Source organism: Bos indicus x Bos taurus, chromosome 7 (genome assembly GCF_003369695.1).
Source record: "Bos indicus x Bos taurus breed Angus x Brahman F1 hybrid chromosome 7, Bos_hybrid_MaternalHap_v2.0, whole genome shotgun sequence".
NCBI lineage: Eukaryota > Metazoa > Chordata > Mammalia > Artiodactyla > Bovidae > Bos > Bos indicus x Bos taurus.
The window spans coordinates 59,815,669-59,832,774 of NC_040082.1; the positions used below are offsets into that span (position 1 = coordinate 59,815,669).

Here is a 17,106-nt window from a genome sequence, read left to right on the forward strand (position 1 = left end):
TGCAGACTCCCACTGCCCAACCTTCAGCCAGCCTCCAAAATTATACCACCTAAACACTAACAGCAGCTCCAAGAAGCCGCAGCCCCCTGCCTGCACCTCACGAGGCCCCACACCACACTAGGTCCTGCCCAGGTGGAAACCCTCATATGGCACACCCAGTACATGCAGGCATCTGACTCTGTCTTGGAGACCTAGACACACTCCAGCTAGGAGTGTGTGACTCCAGCTAGGATGCATGTGACACATGCATCCACGTGCACACCCAAATGTGCCCCTAATGCACAGGCCAGGAACACCGACAGGCTCACACACTGTCATGCATGCATCAGTACACAGTACACATGGGGTGCATGCGTGCGTGCATGCCTGCTCAGTCATTCAGTCATGTCTGACTCTTTGCAACCCTATGGACCATAGCCTGCCAGGCTCCTCTGTCTATGGAATTCTCAAGGCAAGAATACTGGAGTGGGTTGCCATCTTCTACTCCAAGGGATCTTCCCCACCCAGCGATCGAACCTGTGTCTCTTATGTCTCCTGCACTGGCAAGCTGGTTCTTTACCACTAGTGCCACCAGGGAAGCCCCTGCAGCAGGGCACACTAAACCTTCTATATGCTTTCTTTTCTCAGCTCACCTTGGGGGCTTCTAAACATTCCCCTGAACCATCCCTACCCTCCTTGTCCAACTGGGACCTCTAAGATGCCAAGCCTCTCCACCTGCAGCTGGAGATAATAGAAATGGGGCTGTAACTCCAGGAAGTAGGACTTACTCCAATAAGTAGGAGTTCCTTGTCGAATTCCCAGATGGCACTCAAGGAGGAATAGCTGACAGAGATTAATCTACAAAACCTACTCTCTTTAGGTCAGTTCTCATCTCCAGGAAGCAGAAGGATGGGCCAGATGACCTCCCACATCAAGGCATTTTGGAACTCTGATGCCCAGCCTGGGATGGAGGGAGTGTGGCCCTCAAGCTCTACATAGAAACAGCCCATGGTGGAAGGGGAGGTGAGGAAGGGATGGGCTGGGAGTTTGGGATGACAGATGCAAATCATTATATATAGAATGGACAAACAACAATATCCTACTGTATAGCACAGAGAACTATAGTCAATATCTGTAATAAGCAATAATGGAAAAGAAAAAGAAAAGAAATAAGTTTTAAAACTTTTAAAAAGAAACAGCCGCTGATGATTAGGGGCACTGAGAGTGGGGACACAACAGGCATGTTGGCCTTTGAAATCTCTCTTATAGCTCTGTCCTCCCAAAACAGGGACATCAAATTCCCATTTCAAGTATGAGGAAAAGAAGAACCAGAAAGGCTAAGTGGCAAGGCCCAGGCCATGCAGCACTGGAGCAAATGTGGTGACCCCCATTCCGAGACTCCCACTCACCCCAGTGGAGGATCCTCAGTGTCTGGACAGAGGCTCCTGGAGGCATCGTCCCCCTCAGCCAGCCCACCAGCCCTCCAGGGCCTGGGGTCTGTAGAATGTTCCAGAACGTTTGAGTCTGGCCCGAGGGCTAGGCCATTGGTGAGGGAGAGGCCAAGGCTGAGGCCATGGAGGGCCATGTCCAGGCCTTTTGTATGCCCCTCGGTGCCTGCCAGGGGGCCCCTCATTGCATGCCCTGGGCTGGTGTGGCTACTGTTTAGGTCCTCACTGGAGGCCATTCCATTCTGGACCCCAGGTTCCTCCTCAGGTTCCAGGCTGGGGTCCCAGGTGGCACCATCTTCCCCAGGCAGTGTGGACAGAAGCGTATCCTCATCCATGCTTCTCCCCCTGCTGGCCGCTCTAGGGACTCCTTTAGACCTGGCAGCAGATGGAGAGAGAACGGGGTGGATCAGAAAGAACAGGTGCTGGGAGTTCAATGCCCAGTAGAACCAGCACCAGGCAGCCTGCCTGAGGACGAAGAGGTGGGCCCAGATGATCTTCCAAGGACGTCTTAGCTAGGGTCTTGGAGGAGTCTGAGTCTCACTGCCTTGCTCAGGCCAGCCCCACTCACCTCTCCCCTGACTCCCAGCCACCACTGTGCCCTAGTCCTACCTTCCCTGACCTCTTATGTATCTCTGCTGTGTCCTTCAGAAGTCACCAAAACCTCTAAGGAAGATCTGGGCTGGGCAGGACTAGGGAAAGGTCCAAGACTCCTCCAAGACCACTTCCTTTCCTGCTGGTGAGTGAAGGAACAAAACCCCAGGCCGACAGCAGGCAGCCACTTTGCCTCTTTCCATGTTCCCTCGTCCTGGCTCCAGGAGCCAGAGAAGTGTGCATGGAGAGCTCTGGATTAGGGTCTGCCTTTACAGGGAGAGTTAAGAGAGGAGGCAAGGATGTCAATCAGAACAGAGGCCACCCCAGAGAAGCCAAAGCGAGGCCCGGTGGAGGCTATCCTGAGGCGCAGAATGAGGTGCTGTCCAGGGTGCTGAGCGGGGGCGGCGCCACCCGGGAGACTCAACGGAGATCGGGGCTTCCTCCACCACGCAGCGCCCAACGCTCTGGCGGTGCGAGAGGGAACTGGAGAGGGGGCGGGGGAGCTGGGGTTCCCTTCGACACTTGGCCCCCAGAGCTCACCCAGCCTTGAAGAGGGGCTCGTGAGGAGGCTGCCATGGGGCACTCCAGGGGAGCCCAACTCACTGTGTGACCTCGTGAGGGTCCAGGTTGGGACTCCTCACTGCTCCCCCCAGGCCAACACCCACTTCCCTCTGCCTGCTCCGGGTCTGTTTCTCCTCTGTAAAATGAGGAGACCCATTTTACCTGCCACCTCCACCCCATCCCTTTTTAAACACATCAGAACCAGCTCAGTTTCCCAGAGGCTTCCTGCCCAATCTCAGGTGGGAGGGCGGAGTGATGGGCTGTGAGCCTTAGCCCTCTCTGTCTGTGGCCATTTCTGCCCTACACCACCCTAGTGACCTCTGCCAGCAAGGACACAGACCAGTCCCTCCCAAGAACTCCCTTCCTCCTCTCTTCAGGCTTCAGCTTCCCCCAGCATCCCCACTCTCCTCTGGAGAAGAGGTGCTGGGGGTTCAGGAAAGGCTGGAGGAGGAAAATGACTGGTCAGCCTTCTGAGCTGCAGCAGAACAAGCTGTGGGTACAGCAACAGGGATTTAAGGGAGGCCCACACTTCCTACACTCACCTGGTCATCACCTGGAGGAACTTGTTAAATACAGGCCCTCCCCCAGGCCTCCTGAATCAGAGTCTCCGGAGAATGGGTCTAGTGACCTGTTACTCTTATCATACGGCAAGTTTGGGAGACACTGTGTTGGACTCCAGGAGAAACTTCCCACATAGAGATGAGCCCGGAGAGGAAGGTGAGTCTACTCTGGGGGCTCCTGAGCAATTGGAGGGAGGTCTGTCACCAGAGGACCACTTAAGGTTCACGTGCTCCTTGGTTTTCAAACATGGAGCAGAAGAGAGCAGGACTGATGGGGGATCTGGGGCCTCAGCACCCCCACCCCTGAGTGTTGCCTCCTAGAGTTCTGAAGACTGTGTGAGCAGAAGATTTTTACTCTAAAAAAAAGAAAACTTCCACAGACTTTAAAAAAAAGTGCCGAGCCAGGCTCCAGACTATCTGGGCCCTGATCCTAGGACGCTGGGGACCCCAAGGGGCTTGGCACTGAGTGAAGGATTCTTTCTGGTCTGCCCTAAATCCCTTGCTGCAGTTGCTATTTCAGTCCATTCCCTCAGGTTGTGTGCTCAGAGGAGGGAGAACAGGAGGTCATCGCCTCAGCTGAGACTCCTTGCAGGGAGGGAAGCATTTAGAAAGGAAAGAGGAGGGATGAGGAGGTCTATGGGCCTGCTGCCTGAGTTCTGGTCCTCTGGTCTGCTTTCTAGCCCACAGGCATGGGGGAGCACTGGATCTGGGGCACAGAGCATCAACCCAATTCCACCAGGATCCCTCAGGCTCCCATAGCCACACAGGGAGGCTGAGCCCAGCAGGGCGCAGTGCCTCCCCTTTGGCCAGGACTCTGCCTGAGCTCCCAGGGAAGCCTGACATTTGAGAGCATAAGTGGCTTCCCCTGGTGCTCAGTCTACACCAGCCCCAAAGCCAGGGTTGTGAACAAATCAAGGACCTCTTGGGAGGCCCCAGGTCATCCCCGATGCCCAGCAGCTGCCTCAGGCTGGCTCCAGCCCTACCTGCCCTGCCACGTCCTCCTGCAGCTGACAGCGTGATGGAGGTTCTGCCAACACCGGGCACGGGGCCGTGTCCTCAGCTTCTGGGGTGGACAGACAAGGGGCACATTGAGCTCCACTTTGGGCAGGGGCCCAGAGTCCCTGCCTGGGCTAAAGGCCAACTGAGCCCAGAAAAAGCTGAGCCAGGACCCCTCCCTCTCTTGCTAGACCCAAGGAGGGGTGCATACAGGGGGATCTTCCAAGCAGAATGTTAAATGATGCCCCAAATCCTTGCTCTGAATCACCATGTGCCCTGGGACTCATCACTGTCCCGTCTGACCTTTATGATCTTTATGAACCCATCTGCAAGACGGGGGGCATCACCTCCACTCTCCTTCCCCAGGGCTGGTGGCAGAACTTAAGGTCATGAGTGCTGAGAGGGTTGAGATCCAAGGAAGAACAAACACACTACAGAGGTCAAGGAGAGAGGCAGCTACAGCCCACTCTCTCTACTAACGCATTTGACATATGGGGAGACTGAGGCACAGAACCAGGAAAAGGTTTGCCTGAGGTCACAGGGTGAGTAGCTGCCTCGAGACTCAAGAGCAGGCTCTCTCTGCACCGGGATGGGCTGGGAGTACAGGATGAGCCCCCATTTCCCAGACCCTCCCATGGGATCATGGGCTCAAATCCTCTACCAGAAGCATCTACCCAAAGCAGTGGCCCTGCCCACTTTCAGCCCTGCTGGCAAGAGCAGGGGACAGGGGGACAGCTGGGCCACAGGGCACCCATGCCAAGGAGATGCCTGCAAATGACAGGCTGGCAGTGGCTACATCTCCTGCCTCCTCCCTCAGCCAGAACCAGGCCCCACTCCGGGCGGTGGCTCCGTGGACTGCCCTTGGGATAACCTTGGGCTGAGCAGCCTCTTTTTCAGCACCAACCAAGATGGGACCCAGGATGGTTAACAGAACTGTGGTTGGGCCAGGTCTCAGGTGTTCCTATAACAACCTTAGCCCCCTTCCCACTTCTCCCATGGCAGCTGGAGTTGTGAAAACACAAATTACATCACACCCCCTCCCTCACTGGTAACCCCATCGGCTCCCATCGCCAATCTGGCCTCCTCAGCATGGCCTAAAAAGGCTCTGCCTGAGCTGGTTCACGGCCCTCGGCCCATCCCCCACCCCAGCAGCCACACTGGCCTTCTTTCTGCTCCCTGAGCTCATTCCCACCTCAGGGCCTTTGCACCAGCTGTACCCTTGGCCTAGAATGCTCCTTTCCTAGATCTTTAAATGACTGCCTCTTCTGTCACTCAGGGCCTAACTCCAATGCTGTCTCTTCAGAGAGGTCCTCCCTGATTACCCAGCACTCTTTCACATTTCTTCACAGAGCACTGTGTCTGCTAAGCACCACTTAGCAGACCTGAAACTCCATTTTCCATTTGTTTCCTTATTTTCTGCCCGTCTCCCTCACTAGCTGGTGAGTTCAGTGAGGGTGGGGACTAGGTCACGTTCACTGCTGTCTCCCCCAGAGCCTAGAACAGGGCCTGGGAAACAGTGGTCACTTTTTAAATATTTGGCAAATGAAAACCTAGAGATTACCACCATCCCCACTGTAGGCAGAGGCTGAGAGAGGTTGAGGACCATGCTCAGGGTCCCAAAGGTGGAAAGTGACAAGGCTGGTGTCTGCTTAGAATCACACAGGACTGTCAAAGGGATAACTTCATAAAGTGCCTTCCATGCTGGGACCCAAGCCAGGGAGTGTGGGAAGCTCAAGAAAAGGGCTGGAGGGCCCAACATGTTCTATAAGACAGAGGGCAGATGCGAAGGTGCAGGCGCCTGTGCACATGTCTGTGAGCAAGCATACAGTACAGCATTGGTGGGCACAAACACACACGCACACACACACTGAGACACAAAAACACACACGGAGGGAGGCAGCAGCCACTCAGAAGGTGGTCCCCCAGTGGGACGTGAGGTGGGATAAGGAGTCCTCAGGCCTGGGGCAAGGTCTAGGGCAGTTAGACCTACATCACTGGGCAGCTGGCGTTGAAACCATTCTGCTCTAGGAGAAGCCAGGGCAGGGAAGGGACAACCCAGTGCTTCAGGCTAGAGCAGGGGGTGGGGGAGACAGGCACCCACAGCGACCACAGCCACACTGGTGGCGTCAGGTAGCTGAGTGGATTTGGGAGGAGATGGGGGAGTACAGGCGCACTTAAAAGAAACGGAAGAACATGAGGCAGAACTGGGGTAGGGGACCTGTGGTGCTGAGTACTACCCAGGACAAGCCAAATCTAAGAGTGGGTGGGATGTCCAAGGCAGGGTATATACGGGGACCAGGAGCAGAGAAAATCATTCTGGAATGTCAGTGTAGAGGCAACAGTAAGATCACAGTGTCCCAGAGAGCAGGGCTGGGAGCCAGGCACTCAGGTGTTGCCCTTCAGGGTGCTAGGGGAGCTTGGGCAAAGGAAACCCTCTTCTGGCCTCATTTCCCTGTGTGCATCAGAGATTCCCAACCATTTCTAACCCTGAGACCTCCTTGAGCATCTGATGGAGCTCTGGATCTTGCTCCAGACAGACTCACACAGTGCACAACATTTGTGTGTGTGTGTTGAGAGTCTTATGGACCCCTACAGCCCATCCATAGAAACTGGGCATGAACCCCAACCTGGACAATCCCCAAGGACCTTCCACCTCTGACACCATCCACTCAGAGTTTCATGAAGGCTGCTTGCAAGAAAAGGAAAAAAAGCTGGAAAACTTTCATTCTCAGCTCTATTCTCTGCCTCCTGGGAACCCAAGCTGAACACCCCCAGTGGTTCCACTGCCCTTCCCCCAAATTTGTGCAACACTAACTGATTCCCCAGCTCACCCAGATTTCAGCACATAAGCTGGAATCTTCACACATACACAAACACACAAGGATTGTTAAGTAAGGTAATCAGCGAAAAGGGCAGGTGTGTTGTAAGTGCTCAGAACAGACCTTGGCCAGCTGCACCCCATACCACTCACAGGGCCTGGGCCAGCCCAGCCCTGCGCACTCCAGGCTTCCAAGAGAACCTGCTGAGCTGCTGACAGCACAGGCACCAGGGAGGTGGGGCACCTGGATCACACAGCTCACCATGCTGCCCCATAACTTCTGCCAGCTGATGAGTCTGGAGGCCTGGACCTTGCTGTCGCCCCAAAGCTATAAGCACACTTCTAGGCACAGGTCAGCTGGGCGTGTGCTTCCTCCATGATCTGCCTGCCCAGGGCAGGATAGGCATCCAGGATAGGCATGTCTAGCCAGGAGCCTTGAGAACTGCCCTGCTTCTACTCCCCAAAGTGACCCTAATCCCTCTACTCACCTGGTCTTCTTAGCTTGGACCACCTTGTGCAGCAACAAGTGCCTCAGATGGAACAGTCCAGGAGGGTGGGTCAGCGCCCTAACCCTGCATTCAGACAGACCTAGCTTCAAATCCCACAAGCTGTGTGACCTCGGGACAGTTGCCCACCTCTCTGGGCCTCAGACCCCTCCTCAGCAACATGGGTGGTGGGGTGCTAACAGCATCCATCTCTCAAGGTTGTAGGGAAAACAGAGGAGATGCTGTGGGTGCAAGGCTCAGCTCAGAGTCGGGCACAAGTGCTCAGTGACGGGCAGCAGCTACTGCTCTTGCAGAACCGTCTCTCAGGTCTGCAGGGAAGCAAGCTGGCTGCCCATGCTGGGGGCGGAATGCACAGGAGAGCAGTCCAGGACACCCAGGGGTCCCAGCAGACATTCGCCCCGGGCAGCCTATCAGAGCAGGTACTGAGGCAGCGGCATCAGAGACTCAGCCGGAGGGTGAAAGCAGGGGAATGGCTCCTGTGGGGATCAGAAGGGTGGGACAGAGAGGGTGCCCCTCCCTTTCCTGAGGCAGGTGAGGACCCACCTGCCTGGTCCCCAGGCCAAGCTCCCTCCAATCTTTCCATCTCAAGGCACAAAAGCCACATGGGGTACTGGGCAAGGGCCAGAGGCCTGAACCTCCCTTAAAAGGTGCCCATCCCCTACGGGTAATGTCAATCTGGGATTAACCAGGAGCCCAGCACCACCTGGCTTTCCGCCTCTCAGCCTGGCCCCTGGGGAACCAGCTTTGCCTTTGGTCGTGGGGGTCTAAAAGGCCTCCTTTCCCATGGTCAGCAAGCAGAGGTTCCTAGGGCTGGTATGCATTTGCATCTTATTTGCATGTGCCCCACAGCCTGCTGGGACTTTAGGAGCCCCTGGGCCCAGCTCTGCAAAGGTCATTCTTTGACATCCCCCAGCTTACTTCACTCTGTACCCTCCAGCCACTTGGCACCTTCATTTGTTTAGTATTTGCATACATCTGCATGCTGGCTGGAAAGCCCTCAACACTGATGAACTTCACAGCGCCTGCTGTCAAACCCTGAATCAGGTTTATAGGTGGTGACTCCGCCCTCAGCCAACTTTCCCTGCAGGGCGAGCCCTCAGTTATGAGGAGCAACAGAGGACAAGGTTGCTCTGGTTAAGTTGGCTGCTGCCTGTCTTCCTGGAACTTCAGTTGGCACCTGGGACTCACTCTGCTTCTTGAGTCACATTTGAGCCATGAGCCTACAGACTGAGAGTTGAACCCCAAAAGCTACAGTGAACTGACCAAGGGCAAGTCCTCCCAACAAGTCCTGCCTTGGCTAAAAAGCCTGGGTCGGGGCAGACTCCACGGGCTCAAACCCTGAGCAGCTTCCCCTCAGTCTGATTCAACAGCCAGAAGAGATAACCAAGAAACGTCAAACTCCCTTCTCCCTGCCCAATTTGCACTTACCCTACACCCTCCAGAACAACACCTCGTGTTGTTCTCTGTCTACCCTGCCTCTTCTCTGCCTTCTGTCCTGAGACCTTCCTCCTCACCCTCTCCCAACCTCCTGATTATGTCATGCTACTTAACCCCTCCCTTGTGGAGTCCCCTCTTCCCCTCCCCCTGCTCTTCCCCTGCCCTCTCCTGTCTCTGCTTCAGGCTTCAGCACAGGGTCTGTGCTGGGCCATTGCACAATTGCCTTCTTGTCCTCATCTCTAAAACTGACCCTTCTATTCAGCCATAGCCCACTGATGGGAGACCTAGAGGCTGGTATAAGCCTCACCTCTTGATGGACAGTCCACAGGGTAGGAGAGAAAAAGAGAAGTCAGGAATGACACCAGAGTTTGGAGCCTGAGCACCTGGAAGGATGGAGGCACCATTCCTGAGATGGAGAAGACTGGATGGAGCAAGTTTGGGAAGGAAGATCAGGAAGAAAGGAGCTCAGTTTTGGACAAGTTGAGTTTGAGGTGTCCAGCAGACATGGCGGCCAAGATGATGAGTGAGCTATTGGAGCTCAGGACAGAAATCAAGATTTGGGATACAAATTTGGGAGCTGAGAGCACATAGGTAGTGTGTAAAGCCACAGGACTGGTTGATGTCAACTCAAGAGTGAATGCAAATGAGGAAGAGCAGCCACTCAAGGGCTGAGTCCCTGGCACGCCAATGTTATAAGGTGGTAGTGGGAGAGAAGGAGACTGAGGAGGAGCAGCCGTGAGGTCAGCGGGAAACAGGACAATGGACGTCCTGGAGGTCAAGGAATGAATTTCAGGGAAGAGGGAGAGACTGAAGTTGTCAGATGATACAGATGAGGACTGAGGCCATTGCATACAGCAACACGGAGGTCACTGGTCACCCCAAGAAGAGCAGTCAATGGACAACCTTTCTGGGGCATTTTGCTGTAAAGGGGAGCACAGAGATGCAGGGATAGCTGGCTGAAGAAAATGGGAGTCATCTTTTAAGACAGGAGAAACAATAACAAGATATCTGCTGATGGAATGATCCAGTCTAGGAGGACCTGTAAAGCAGGAGGGGACATTTGCTGGAGCAGTGTGGGCCCCCCACATTATAGGCCCCCCTCTATTCCACAAGGGGATGGGATCTCTTGCACAATAGAGGGTGTCCTAAACCAGGAGCAGGGATCCTACACCCACAGGGATGGGGAAAGGCAGACCTATGGTGCAGAGGCCCATGGATGGATGAACACAGCACTGGCAGTCCGAAGACTGCTTTTGCATTCTCAAAGAAGTAGGAGGCAAAGTCCTATGCTTTGAGAGTGGACTGCAGGAGAGAAGCTAGGGCTGAAGGCAGAACAGAAAGAGTGAAATAGCTACGGTAGGGAATGAGGGGGTGGGCCTGGACCCATGTGGGACTGCACGGCAGTGCTAAAGACCCACTTGAAGTTCATGGATTTGAACTACAAGTGAGACCAGTTGGGCAGTGGATTTTCTTAGCCCCGTTCAGCAGCGCAGAGGGCGGAGGGCAGACCAGGCACTGGATTTAACCAGGGTGGGGACTCTGCCAACAAGTATGAAGAAGCAAAATGAAGTAAGGGACTTGGGGGGCCTGCAAGGCAGTGTTCATCCTGACTTTCATAGTGGCAGCTGCCTCTGAGCCGGCCCTGTCTCCCCTCAAAGGCCCGCCCCTGCTGGTGCCTGAGAGCCCAACTGTCCGCCCCCTGCTGCAGGCTGTGTGAGGCCTTCCCTCCGCCCTCATCCCAAGCAAGCTCCTAAGAGGGGGTCACAGGTGGCCAACAAGACCTGGGGAGCTCTCCACACACTGTTCCTTTGACCTGGAAAATACCCTAGACCCCACACACTGAAAACAGCATTCTCCACAGCCTCCCCCAGCCATCCTGTGACTGCTCCCCGACCAACACCAGTGCTCATCACTCTGCCTCTTAATCTCTCCTTACTCCATCCCTTTTCCACCCCGTCCCCATTTCAGCAGGGCCATCACACGAATCCCTAGCCCACCCCACAGCCCCCCATGCACGCTGCAGCCTCAAATCAGTGCCTCAACATCTTGTGTTGGACCACGGCAGGGCCTCCTGCCCATCTTTATCACCATGCCAGCCCTGCCATCCACGCCACCTTCTGCAAAGTGCCTCTCCAAGCACTCACATCTGCCTCCTTGTTCCACTCTTTAAAACCCTTCAGTAGCTCGTGGTGCCCTGGGGAAAGGGCCAGCTGTCAGCCCACATTCTAGGCCAGCGCTGGTCCAGGCCCCACCCCCTTTCTTCCTGTCTTGCCCCTCAGGCTCTCTGCTGTCCCCCCAGCCTGTGCTCCTTGCTGCTTTTTCGGGGCTTCTTCCCCACTCTGGCAACACCTGCCCTGAGTTGCAGCTCATCCCATCCACACCCCTGAGGCTGTGAACTCCTTGAAGGCCCCATCAGCATCTGCCTAAGCACCCTTCTCCAGCGTATGGTCTGAATGCAGACAACCAGGTGGATGAAGCTTCTGGAGCTAAGGAAGAGGGAGCAACGGGATTGAAACAAAGGGACTCCTTAGCTGAGTGACCTAACTTAGCACCACTATTACAGTGCAGCTAATGACAAGTGCCTCCTGATGAGAGGCAATGAGAAGGACACGACATCACCTATGGGATATTCTTACCCCAAAATGCTTAACCTGAATCTACTCATGAGGAAGCAGTAAGACAGATCCAGAATGTGGGGCATTCTACATGAACACTGACCAGGGCTCTTTAAAACTGACATTGTCATAAGAGACTTCAAAAGAAAAAAAAAAAGCAGACAATTGTTCTAGGTTAAGAGAGACTAAAGAGACATAACTAAATGCAATGTGCCATTCTTTATAAAAAAATTTTTTTTAACCTATAAAGGACATTACAGGGACAACTACAGAGATTTGAATATGGAATTATATGAGTTTAGGTTGCATCATTAAAATTTCTTGGATATGATTAACACTATAGTCATTATGTATTGGGCTTCCCTGGTGGCTCAGAGGTAAAGAATCCGCCTGCCAATGCAGGAGACATAGCTTCAGTCTCTGGGTCGCAAAGATCCCCTGGAGAAGGAAATGGCAACCCACTCCAGTATGCTTGCCTGGGAAATCCCATGGACAGAGGATCGTGGGGGACTACAGTCAATGGGGCTGCACAAGAGTTGGACACCACTTAGCAACTAAACAACAATATTATGTATTGTAGAAAAATGTTCTCGTTTCAGGAAATTTATACTGAGTACTTCAAGCTGAAGTGCTATGATATCTGCAACTTACTTTCAGAAGTTTCAGAGAGAGAGAAACAAATGTGGGCAAAATGTCAATAACTGACAAATGGAGGTCTCTAGGCAAAAGGTATGTATACATGGGTGTATATATATATATTCATACAGTGAGTGTCCACTGTATGATTAGGTGTGACAAGACAAAAAGTTAGGGGGAGGAAGGGAGTGGAGGGGGACACTCTAAAGAGGGGAGCTCAGGGCTGGGTGTGGAGGCACAGGGGTCACAGGCAAGGGCAGTTCTCACGCAGCAGCCCGCACACTGGGCGTGGGCCCGGCCCGGACACTGGAGTCACCCGGGCCAAGCAGACACAGTCCTGGAGCGACTCACCCCCTAAACGAGGTCAAGCTAACATATGGGCACATCAGCTTAGAAGGACAGGCCCTGTGGGAAACAACCAGGGCCCAGGGAGACCAGCAGGGCAGCCCTCAGCTGGGGCAAGGCTATCCAGAGCAGGGGCCCTAACCCACCTCTGCCTGAGCCATAGGAAGGAGCTGGGTCTGGCCAAGGCCCACCCCCCCCCAAAAAACCCCAAGGGGCAACAGTCTGAGTATATCCTCCTGTGTGAGGAGCCAGGCTAAATATGGAGCCCAGACATAAGATGCCGCTCAAAACAGATTTTCCTGGAAAAGACCATCTGGCACAGAATGTCTACAGCATCGTCTGTCGCGAGAGGCAGTGTCGATCTCCTGCAAGCCAACGTCGTCTGGGATGGGAATGCCTCGATCCTGGCTCTCTAGAAGACCCCAGCTGAGCGCCTCAGTTTTCTCCAAATTCATCTCCTCGCTCCAGAAGAGAAAGTGTTCAGTTCCATCACCCTCCTAACTTGCATCTCCAAGGAAGAAGAGGAAGACTGGGGACAGAAGTCCCAGCTTCAAACAGTTCTGTGTGCCTTGTGCTCAGCCATTTTTGACTCTGTGCAACCCAATGGACTGTAGCCTGCCAGGCTCCTCTGTCCATGGGATTTTCCAGGTAAGAATACTGGAGTAGGGTACCCCTTCCCCATCCAGGGATCGAACCAGGTCTCATGTGTCTCCTGCATTGCAGGCGGAATCCCTACCCACTGAGCCATCAGTTCCTCCCAAGTGCAGATCCTGATTCTGTCACTTACTAACTAGGTGACTTGGAACAAGCAAGTTTTCCTGAACTGACTCTTTGCGACCCCATCGACTATAGCTCACCAGGTGACTCTGTCCATGGAATTCTCTAGGCAAGAATATTGGAGTGGGTAGCTTTTCCCTTCTCCAGGGGATCTTCCCAACCCAGGGATCAAACCCAGGTCTCCTGAACTGCAGGCAGATTTTTACCATCTGAGCCATCTGGGAAGCCCTCCTGAGCCTAAGTATCCACTAAACAGAAACAATGGGCGTACTTCCCTGTGTAGAAGAGTATTGAGCACTGTGGCCATGCATGAGTATGGAAGCTGGGTGACATCATGTCCCCCTAGCCCTCTCAGTCCTTCCAAGAGCAGCAGCAAGTCCTTCTTTCCAGCTAATTGCTCCACCCCCCACTTCAGGAAACACTCAGGGTCAGATCAGCTGGGGAGCACATACCCGTAGCTGTCAGACCAGGACAAGCAGGAGGGAAGCCCCTCGGGCTGCTGCGTGAGAACTGCCCTTTCCTGTGACCCCCTGTGCCTCCACACCCAGCCCTGAGCTCCCTTCTTTAGAGTGTCCCCCTCCACTCCCTTCCTCCCCTGGAACTTTTTGTCTTGTCACACCTAATCATACAGTGGACACTCACTGTATGAATATATATATATACACCCATATATACATACCTTTTGCCTAGAGACCTCCATTTGTCAGAAGCCCCTCGGCTCCTGGCACTTCTGGGACTACAAGGCACAAGCCACCCAAGCACTGCGGCTTTAGTCCCTCCCTGCAAAGGCACCAGCAAGGGAGGCCTTCCAAGGGCTTTCCAGTCACCCTCGTCTCTTGAGCTGGGCCACCGCCCACCCACTCATCCCACTGTGTGGAACCCTCTGGTTCAGCCATGACCTGGGGACCTGCCCTGTTTCCACCAGGACCAAACTCTGCAGTAGCCCCATTCAAAAGGCACTGTCTCTCACCATAGGCTGGGGATAGGGGGCTTTTGAGAGGGAAAGTGGGTGTGACGTGAGAGATGTGAGGTGAGTAAAGAGGGCTTCTGGCCCATTTTGCGGATTGAGAGATCACAGGTCATAGAATTTGCAGTGTCGTTGGGAGGCGGTATTTCTAACCTCTCAAGGAAGAGGTGGAAAATGACTATATCTGCCCAGGGCAACAGACTAGGCTTGGAGGTGATCCCAATGCCCCTTCCCCACTCTACTTCGAGCTGAGTATCCTCCATTAAGCAGCTCTTGTTTCTAAGGTCTGAAAGAAGGAGCTGGAGAACCCAGGAAAGTCCAAATGCCTCTCCCCGAGCCCAGGCTGCCCACTGACCCTGGCTGAGCCCTGAACCCTCTCCTTGCTCCTCATTCACCCGCTCATCGAGTTCAGCCTGGTTTATCCTGAGCTTGTCAAGAATTCTCAGACCCACTTCCATTGTGGCTGATGCCCCCAGTTCTCTCCCAGGGCCCCCCACGATGGCCCTAAGATGAAGGGATGGGCTGAGGCAGCAGCCCCCTGGACCGGTGCAGAGACAATGCCCCCAGTTCTGACTCAGGGAGCCCCCAGGTCCTCCAGGGACAGCAAGAGTTAGAATACATCCTTCTGGGTGTGGGGGGTTGCATCAGGCAGAGGGTCCCCACATCTGGACTCCCTGCCCCACCCCAGCCCCACCAGCGACTCCGAGGACCCCTCCTTCCCTGCAGCTGCCATAGCCATTATGTGCTTTACCCGCTGCTGCCTGCCACGCCCCCATACAAGCCTTGCTCCAGCGGCAGAGCTGGGAGCGCTGAGGCCTGGCCGCCAAGCCAGGCTGTCAAAGTTGGGAAACTGGAAAGAGAAATAAATCCTCAAAGCTGCTCCGTGGTAAAGGTGGCTGCCAGCAGGCCTGGCACTGAACACCCCAGGTCCCTGGCCACCAAGCTCCCACTGGCACCCCATCAAGGTACACATATACACTCGGATTAGACAAATGGGGAGGGGGCATCAGGGGACAATTGGGCTGCCAGCCCTAATCCTCCCTGCAGGCTGGCCTGGGGCTCTCTAGCGGTGCCCTCTCTCCCTGGCCCAGACTCTGCCATCCCGGGCTTCCTCTTTCGGCCCCATCTCCATGACAACCGTATCCTTCGGATGCTCCAGCCGCCACGGAATTGATCTCGCAATGTAGCTTTGTTAGCAGACCCAGGCGGGCACGGAGGGCGGAGGGCTGCGCCGCCACCCAGCATGCAGCCCCCCAACCCCAGCAGCCCCCCCCCCCCGGCCCCCAGCCCGGCTTCGGGAGGGGCGGGGTCCGGGAACACGCCGGCCCTGGGGACAAGGTGGCCCCGCGCGGCCCCACTCACCGCTCCTGCTCCCGGTCGCTGGGTCCAGCCTCTCACGGCGGGGCCATGAAGAGGCTACCGTGGACCGGCCGTCCCGCTCCGCCACCGCCTGTCGGGGCTCCCGCGCTCACTGCTACCCGTTCAGGTGTCGGAGCCGCGGCTGTGGAGAAGCAGAGCAGAGATGGGGGGGACGGAAGGCAGGAGGGAGGGAAGGAAGGGGAGAAGGAGGGAGGGAGGAGCGGGAAGGGCGGGGAAGGGCGGGGGCACTGCGGGCGGGGGTGGGGGGGGCGGGAGGAACGGATCCGCGAGGCGACAGCGGCCACCGAGGCCGCCCGCCCGCCTGCCCGCCTCTCTGCACTGAGGGCCGGATCGCGCAACCCGACCCGCCGCTGAGAAGAGGCGGCCAGACCCGTCCCGCACCAGCCCGCGCCGGCCCTTTAAGAAAGTGGGGGAGGGGAGCGCTGCGAGGTTCCGCCCCCCCTCCGAGCCCAGGCAGCTCCGGCGGTCCTCCAACCCCCGGCCAGGCGGCCAGACCCAACCGGCCCGCTCAGCCGGACCCTAGGGCCCCAGACCCTGAGCCCTCGGGATCCACCCTCCTCGAGGTGAAGGAGAGAGCGGGTTCTTGCCCTCCCCCTGGTCTGTGGTCTGACTCCTTGCCCTCCACATCCCCCAACACACACACAACACACACACACACACACACACACACACACACACACACACACACATGCCCAGGGAGACCCAAAGGACAGAGAGGAAGGAGGAGTGCAGGAACCATGGTGGAAGATCCCAGAGACAGGGAGGCTGAGCCCTCCCTCCCTACCTCCAGACCTACTGGGACAGACAGAGGGACGGACAGACCTGGGCTATAGGGGTAAGAAGAGAAGGGGTCTCCAGACAGAGCTGCAAGGAATGCAGTGAGGAGGGGTGCAGGAGAGAGGGAGGAGGGGGACAGATGGGGGGGGGGCGAGGAGTGCAGAGTCTCAGTGCCAATCAGGAGCCCAGTGCTGCCCCACAGACGCTGCTAGTCACCACCGGGGAGCCCTCCCCCAGCCCAGGACCCTAGCTCTGAGGAGGTGGTTGACAGAATTGTGCTTGGGCTACACACTAAAAAGAACATGCTGGCTGTGAGCCTCCTACAGAGCAAGATTCCACTTCTCAGGGGGGTGATAAAGGCCCCCTCCCCCCGCCCCGCACAGGGATCTGGGGAGACAGGAGCTGTGAGAAGCCAGGGAGGGTGAGCAGACCCCGTGCCACAGAGAAGGGAGATCAGATTATAGTCCAGTCTACCACAAGGAAGCCACTCTCCACCCGTCTCCTTCCACTCCAGCCCCCAAGGACTGTTCATTACACCCAACTCCTTCCCACCTCCACGTCTTTGCAAGTATTCCACCCTCTGCTCCATCAGGCCTTGATCCCGCTGTGCTCAACGAACTCCTACCCAATGCTCAAATCCATGCTTCCAGCAACTAGAGGCACAGGGTCTGAGCTGCGATCAGTCTCCTCCTGCTTCATCTGGGGTACAGCTG

General features: G+C 55.6%; 1 protein-coding gene across 3 annotated transcripts in view; it reads right to left on the reverse strand.

Annotated features, from left to right (window-relative positions):
• The window catches only part of PSD2 (pleckstrin and Sec7 domain containing 2), a 71,949-nt gene that overhangs the window by 36,842 nt on the left and 18,001 nt on the right, over positions 1 to 17,106 (reverse strand). Inside the window, exons 1-3 of one of the 3 annotated variants that reach the window (XM_027546296.1) lie at positions 15,599 to 15,836; positions 4,123 to 4,202; positions 1,389 to 1,802 (exon numbers count right to left, since the gene is read on the reverse strand). In XM_027546296.1, coding sequence (XP_027402097.1) covers positions 1,389 to 1,762 — 374 coding nt within the window. In that variant the 5' untranslated portion in view covers positions 1,763 to 1,802; positions 4,123 to 4,202; positions 15,599 to 15,836. Of the gene's footprint in view, positions 1 to 1,388; positions 1,803 to 4,122; positions 4,203 to 15,598; positions 15,837 to 17,106 lie in introns of those variants that run through there. The other 2 variants (XM_027546295.1, XM_027546297.1) reach the window with 2 other exon arrangements.